This window comes from Entelurus aequoreus, linkage group LG18 (assembly GCF_033978785.1).
Source record: "Entelurus aequoreus isolate RoL-2023_Sb linkage group LG18, RoL_Eaeq_v1.1, whole genome shotgun sequence".
NCBI classification, from domain to species: domain Eukaryota; kingdom Metazoa; phylum Chordata; class Actinopteri; order Syngnathiformes; family Syngnathidae; genus Entelurus; species Entelurus aequoreus.
In genome coordinates, this window is record NC_084748.1 from 1,892,548 (window position 1) to 1,900,047 (window position 7,500).

Consider the following 7,500-nt stretch of genomic DNA (forward strand, 5'->3'; position numbering starts at 1 on the left):
ACACAATCATCACATTTACAGTACATGTACACAATCATCACATTTACAGTACATGTAGACAATCATCACATTTACAGTACATGTACACAATCATCACATGTACAGTACATGTACACAATCATCACATTTACAGTACATGTAGACAATCATCACATTTACAGTACATGTAGACACTCATCACATGTACAGTACATGTAGACAATCATCACATGTACAGTACATGTAGACAATCATCACATTTACAGTAAATGTAGACAATCATCACATTCCAGTGTTTAATGGTCATCTTCATGTGTCCTGCAGCTTTAAGGATGCCAGCTTGTACCAGAGTCCCGGGTCAAAGTGCAAACCCTGCCCTGTGGTCCACCCCTCCCCCGTGTGTGGCACTGATGGACACACCTACTCCACCAAGGTACTGTACTGTACCTCCTCACAGTTACACTTCTTCAAACATACATATCATTACACTATTATCACCAAGGTACTGTACTGTACCTCCTCACAGTTACACTTCTTCAAACATACATATCATTACACTATTATCACCAAGGTACTGTACTGTACCTCCTCACAGTTACACTTCAAACATACATATCATTACACTATTATCACCAAGGTACTGTACTGTACCTCCTCACAGTTACACTTCTTCAAACATACATATCATTACACTATTATCACCAAGGTACTGTACTGTACCTCCTCACAGTTACACTTCTTCAAACATACATATCATTACACTATTATCACCAAGGTACTGTACTGGACCTCCTCACAGTTACACTTCTTCAAACATACATATCATTACACTATTATCACCAAGGTACTGTACTGGACCTCCTCACAGTTATACTTCTTCAAACATACATATCATTACACTATTATCACCAAGGTACTGTACTGTACCTCCTCACAGTTACACTTCTTCAAACATACATATCATTACACTATTATCACCAAGGTACTGTACTGGACCTCCTCACAGTTACACTTCAAACATACATATCATTACACTATTATCACCAAGGTACTGTACTGGACCTCCTCACAGTTACACTTCTTCAAACATACATATCATTACACTATTATCACCAAGGTACTGTACTGGACCTCCTCACAGTTACACTTCTTCAAACATACATATCATTACACTATTATCACCAAGGTACTGTACTGTACCTCCTCACAGTTACACTTCTTCAAACATACATATCATTACACTATTATCACCAAGGTACTGTACTGTACCTCCTCACAGTTACACTTCTTCAAACATACATATCATTACACTATTATCACCAAGGTACTGTACTGTACCTCCTCACAGTTACACTTCAAACATACATATCATTACACTATTATCACCAAGGTACTGTACTGGACCTCCTCACAGTTACACTTCTTCAAACATACATATCATTACACTATTATCACCAAGGTACTGTACTGGACCTCCTCACAGTTACACTTCTTCAAACATACATATCATTACACTATTATCACCAAGGTACTGTACTGTACCTCCTCACAGTTACACTTCTTCAAACATACATATCATTACACTATTATCACCAAGGTACTGTACTGTACCTCCTCACAGTTACACTTCTTCAAACATACATATCATTACACTATTATCACCAAGGTACTGTACTGTACCTCCTCACAGTTACACTTCAAACATACATATCATTACACTATTATCACCAAGGTACTGTACTGGACCTCCTCACAGTTACACTTCTTCAAACATACATATCATTACACTATTATCACCAAGGTACTGTACTGTACCTCCTCACAGTTACACTCCTTCAAACATACATATCATTACACTATTATCACCAAGGTACTGTACTGTACCTCCTCACAGTTACACTTCTTCAAACATACATATCATTACACTATTATCACCAAGGTACTGTACTGGACCTCCTCACAGTTACACTTCTTCAAACATACATATCATTACACTATTATCACCAAGGTACTGTACTGTACCTCCTCACAGTTACACTTCTTCAAACATACATATCATTACACTATTATCACCAAGGTACTGTACTGTACCTCCTCACAGTTACACTTCTTCAAACATACATATCATTACACTATTATCACCAAGGTACTGTACTGGACCTCCTCACAGTTACACTCCTTCAAACATACATATCATTACACTATTATCACCAAGGTACTGTACTGTACCTCCTCACAGTTACACTTCTTCAAACATACATATCATTACACTATTATCACCAAGGTACTGTACTGTACCTCCTCACAGTTACACTTCTTCAAACATACATATCATTACACTATTATCACCAAGGTACTGTACTGGACCTCCTCACAGTTACACTTCTTCAAACATACATATCATTACACTATTATCACCAAGGTACTGTACTGTACCTCCTCACAGTTACACTCCTTCAAACATACGTATCATTACACTCTTGTAACTCTCCTGAGGGAACCAATAAAGTACTACAGTATCTACTATGATACATTCTACATTTCACTTATTCACACTTGCTCAGTACGTGTAGCAAGAAGCAGAATGTATTAACTCCTTAGTAACAGCATTTAAATGAAAGACAATAAATACAACTGTAAATAGTTCAGTAAATTGTGATCCACATAATCAGATGAAGATTATTATAATATTTTCAATAAGGTTGAATTCTTCTTCCTCTTCTTCTTCTTCTTCTTCTTCTTCTTCTTCTTCTTCTTCTTCTTCTTCTTCTCTCAGTGCAAGTTGGACTACCAGGCCTGCATCAGCGGGAAGAAGATCTCTGTCAGGTGTGCCAGCATGTGTCCTTGCCCCGCTACACCTGAAGAGAGGACAGGTAGGACACACACACACACACACACACACACACACACACACACACACACACACACACACACACACACACACACACACACACACACACACACACACACACACACACACACACACACACACACACACACACACACACACACACACACACACACACACACACACACACACACACACACACACACACACACACACACACACACACACACACACCGACTAACGTGAGAAGGAAGTAGTGAGAAGGAAGTAGTAAGAAGGAAGTAGTGACAAGAAAGTAGTGAGAAGGAAGTAGTGAGAAGGAAGTAGTAAGAAGGAAGTAGTGAGAAGGAAGTAGTAAGAAGGAAGTAGTAAGAAGGAAGTAGTGTAAAGGAAGTAGTAAGAAGGCAGTAGAGAGAAGGAAGTAGTGAGAAGGAAGTAGTGAGAAGGAAGTAGTAAGAAGGAAGTAGTGAGAAGGAAGTAGTAAGAAGGAAGTAGTGAGAATGAAGTAGTAAGAAGGAAGTAGTAAGAAGGAAGTAGTGAGAAGGAAGTAGTAAGAAGGAAGTAGTAATAAGGAAGTAGTGAGAAGGAAGTAGTAAGAATGAAGTAGTGAGAAGGAAGTAGTAAGAAGGAAGTAGTGAGAAGGAAGTAGTGAGAAGGAAGTGGTAAGAAGGAAGTAGAGAGAAGGAAGTAGTAAGAAGGAAGTGGTAAGAAGGAAGTGGTGAGAAGGAAGTAGAGAGAAGGAAGTAGTAAGAAGGAAGTAGTGAGAATGAATTAGTGAGAAGGAAGTAGTAAGAAGAAAGTAGTGAGAAGGAAGTGGTAAGAAGGAAGTGGTGAGAAGGAAGTAGTAAGAAGGAAGTAGTAAGAAGGAAGTAGTGAGAATGAAGTAGTAAGAAGGAAGTAGTAAGAAAGAAGTAGTGAGAAGGAAGTGGTAAGAAGGAAGTGGTGAGAAGGAAGTAGAGAGAAGGAAGTAGTGAGAAGGAAGTAGTAAGAAGGAAGTGGTGAGAAGGAAGTAGTGAGAAGGAAGTAGTGAGAAGGAAGTAGTGAGAATGAAGTAGTGAGAAGGAAGTAGTGGGAAGGAAGTAGAGAGAAGGAATTAGTGAGAAGGAAGTAGTAAGAAGGAAGTAGAGAGAAGGAAGTAGTGAGAAGGAAGTAGTGAGAAGGAAGTAGTGAGAATGAACTAGTGAGAAGGAAGTAGTAAGAAGGAAGTAGTGAGAAGGAAGTAGTGAGAAGGAAGTAGTGAGAATGAAGTAGTGAGAAGGAAGTAGTGAGAAGGAAGTAGAGAAGGAAGTAGTGAGAAGGAAGTGGTAAGAAGGAAGTGGTGAGAAGGAAGTATTAAGAAGGAAGTAGTGAGAATGAAGTAGTAAGAAGGAAGTAGTGAGAAGGAAGTAGTGAGAAGGAAGTGGTAAGAAGCAAGTGGTGAGAAGGAAGTAGAGAGAAGGAAGTATTAAGAAGGAAGTAGTAAGAAGGAAGTAGTGAGAAGGAAGTAGTAAGAAGGAAGTAGTGAGAAGGAAGTGGTAAGAAGGAAGTAGATAGAAAGAAGTAGTGAGAAGGAAGTGGTAAGAAGGAAGTGGTGAGAAGGAAGTAGTAAGAAGGAAGTAGTAAGAAGGAAGTAGTGACAAGGAAGTGATAAGAAGGAAGTGGTGAGAAGGAAGTAGAGAGAAGTAAGTAGTAAGAAGGAAGTAGTAAGAAGTAAGTAGTGAGAATGAAGTAGTAAGAAGGAAGTAGTAAAAAGGAAGTAGTGAGAAGGAAGTGGTAAGAAGGAAGTAGTGAGAAGGAAGTAGTGAGAATGAAGTAGTAAGAAGGAAGTAGTAAGAAGGAAGTAGTGAGAAGGAAGTGATAAGAAGGAAGTGGTGAGAAGGAAGTAGAGAGAAGTAAGTAGTAAGAAGGAAGTAGTAAGAAGTAAGTAGTGAGAATGAAGTAGTAAGAAGAAAGTAGTGAGGAGGAAGTAGTGAGAAGGAAGTGGTAAGAAGGAAGTAGTGAGAAGGAAGTAGAGAGAAGGAAGTAGTGAGAAGGAAGTAGTAAGAAGGAAGTAGTAAGAAGGAAGTAGTGAGAAGGAAGTACAGAGAAGGAATTAGTGAGAAGGAAGTAGTAAGAAGGAAGTGGTGAGAAGGAAGTAGTAAGAAGGAAGTAGTGAGAAGGAAGTAGTAAGAAGGAAGTAGTGAGAAGGAAGTGGTGAGAAAGAAGTAGTAAGAAGGAAGTAGTGAGAAGGAAGTAGTAAGAAGGAAGTAGTGAGAAGGAAGTAGAAAGAATGAAGTAGTAAGAAGGAAGTAGTGAGAAGGAAGTAGTAAGAATGAAGTAGTGAGAAGGAAGTAGTAAGAATGAAGTAGTGAGAAGGAAGTAGTAAGAATGAAGTAGTGAGAAGGAAGTAGTAAGAAGGAAGTAGTAAGAAAGAAGTAGTGAGAAGGAAGTAGTGAGAAGGAAGTAGTGAGAAGGAAGTAGTAAGAAGGAAGTAGTAAGAAGGAAGTAGTGAGAAGGAAGTAGTAAGAATGAAGTAGTGAGAAGGAAGTAGTGAGAAGGAAGTAGTAAGAAGGAAGTAGTGAGAAGGAAGTAGTAAGAAGGAAGTAGTGAGAAGGAAGTAGTAAGAATTAAGTAGTGAGAAGGAAGTAGTGAGAAGGAAGTAGTTAGATGGAAGTAGTAAGAAGGAAGTAGTAAGAAAGAAGTAGTGAGAAGGAAGTAGTGAGATCATTAATGATGAGTGTTGTTGTGTCATTAATGATGAGTGTTGTTGTGTTATTAATGATGAGTGTTGTTGTGTTATTAATGATGAGTGTTGTTGTGTTATTAATGATGAGTGTTGTGTTATTAATGATGAGTGTTGTTGTGTTATTAATGATGAGTGTTGTTGTGTCATTAATGATGAGTGTTGTTGTGTCATTAATGATGAGTGTTGTGTTATTAATGATGAGTGTTGTTGTGTCATTAATGATGAGTGTTGTTGTGTCATTAATGATGAGTGTTGTGTTATTAATGATGAGTGTTGTTGTGTCATTAATGATGAGTGTTGTTGTGTCATTAATGATGAGTGTTGTTGTGTCATTAATGATGAGTGTTGTTGTGTCATTGATGATGAGTGTTGTTGTGTCATTGATGATGAGTGTTGTTGTGCCATTGATGATGAGTGTTGTTGTGTCATTAATGATGAGTGTTGTTGTGTCATTAATGATGAGTGTTGTTGTGTCATTAATGATGAGTGTTGTTGTGTCATTAATGATGAGTGTTGTGTCATTAATGATGAGTGTTGTTGTGTCATTAATGATGAGTGTTGTTGTGTCATTAATGATGAGTGTTGTGTCATTAATGATGAGTGTTGTTGTGTCATTAATGATGAGTGTTGTTGTGTCATTAATGATGAGTGTTGTTGTGTCATTAATGATGAGTGTTGTTGTGTCACTGATGATGAGTGTTGTTGTGCCATTAATGATGAGTGTTGTTGTGTCATTAATGATGAGTGTTGTTGTGTCACTGATGATGAGTGTTGTTGTGCCATTAATGATGAGTGTTGTTGTGTCAGTGTGCAGTGAGTCAGAGGTGAAGGAGGTCATAGGTCGTCTGAAGGACATGTTCCAGGTGCTGCATGACACCAGGAGAGACACCAGGAGAGACACGGTTGAGAAGAAGAGTGAGTGGGCATCACCCATCACTACAACATTTTACCACACCACTACCACACCACCACAACATCTTACCACACTACTACCACTACCACACCACTACAACATCTTACCACACCACTACCACACCACTACCACTACAACATCTTACCACACCACTACCACATCACTACCACTACAACATCTTACCACACCACTACCATACCACTACCACTACAACATCTTACCACACCACTACCACACCACTACCACTACAACATCTTACCACACCACTACCACTACTACATCTTACCACACCACTACCACTACAACATCTTACCACATCACTACCACATCACTACCACTACAACATCTTACCACACCACTACCACTACAACATCTTACCACACCACTACCACTACCACACCACTACCACTACAACATTTTACCACACCACTACCACATCTTACCACACCACTACCACTACAACATCTTACCACACCACTACCACTACAACATCTTACCACACCACTACCACACTACTACCACTACCACACCACTACCACACCACTACCACTACAACATCTTACCACACCACACCACTACCACACCACTACCACACTACTACCACTACAACATCTTCCCACACCACTACCACTACCACTACCACTACCACACCACTACCACACCACTACCACACCACTACCACTACAACATCTTACCACACTACTACCACACCACTACCACTACAACATCTTACCACACCACTACCACTACAACATCTTACCACACCACTACCACTACCACACCACTACCACACCACTACCACTACAACATCTTACCACACCACTACCACACCACTACCACACCACTACCACTACAACATCTTACCACACCACTACCACTACCACACTACTACCACTACCACACCACTACCACACCACTACCACTACCACACCACTACCACACCACTACCACTACAACATCTTACCACACCACTACCACTACCACACTACTACCACTACCACACCACTACCACTACCACACCACTACCACACCACTACCACTACAACATCTTACCAC

General features: G+C 39.7%; 1 protein-coding gene across 1 annotated transcript in view; it reads left to right on the forward strand.

The window, feature by feature from the left end:
* Positions 1-7,500, forward strand: part of spock3 (SPARC (osteonectin), cwcv and kazal like domains proteoglycan 3) — a 53,717-nt gene that overhangs the window by 38,087 nt on the left and 8,130 nt on the right. The window contains exons 5-7 of the mRNA XM_062026255.1: positions 304-412; positions 2,756-2,852; positions 6,339-6,446. Of these exons, the coding sequence (XP_061882239.1) occupies positions 304-412; positions 2,756-2,852; positions 6,339-6,446 (314 nt within the window). The remainder of the gene's footprint in view (positions 1-303; positions 413-2,755; positions 2,853-6,338; positions 6,447-7,500) is intronic.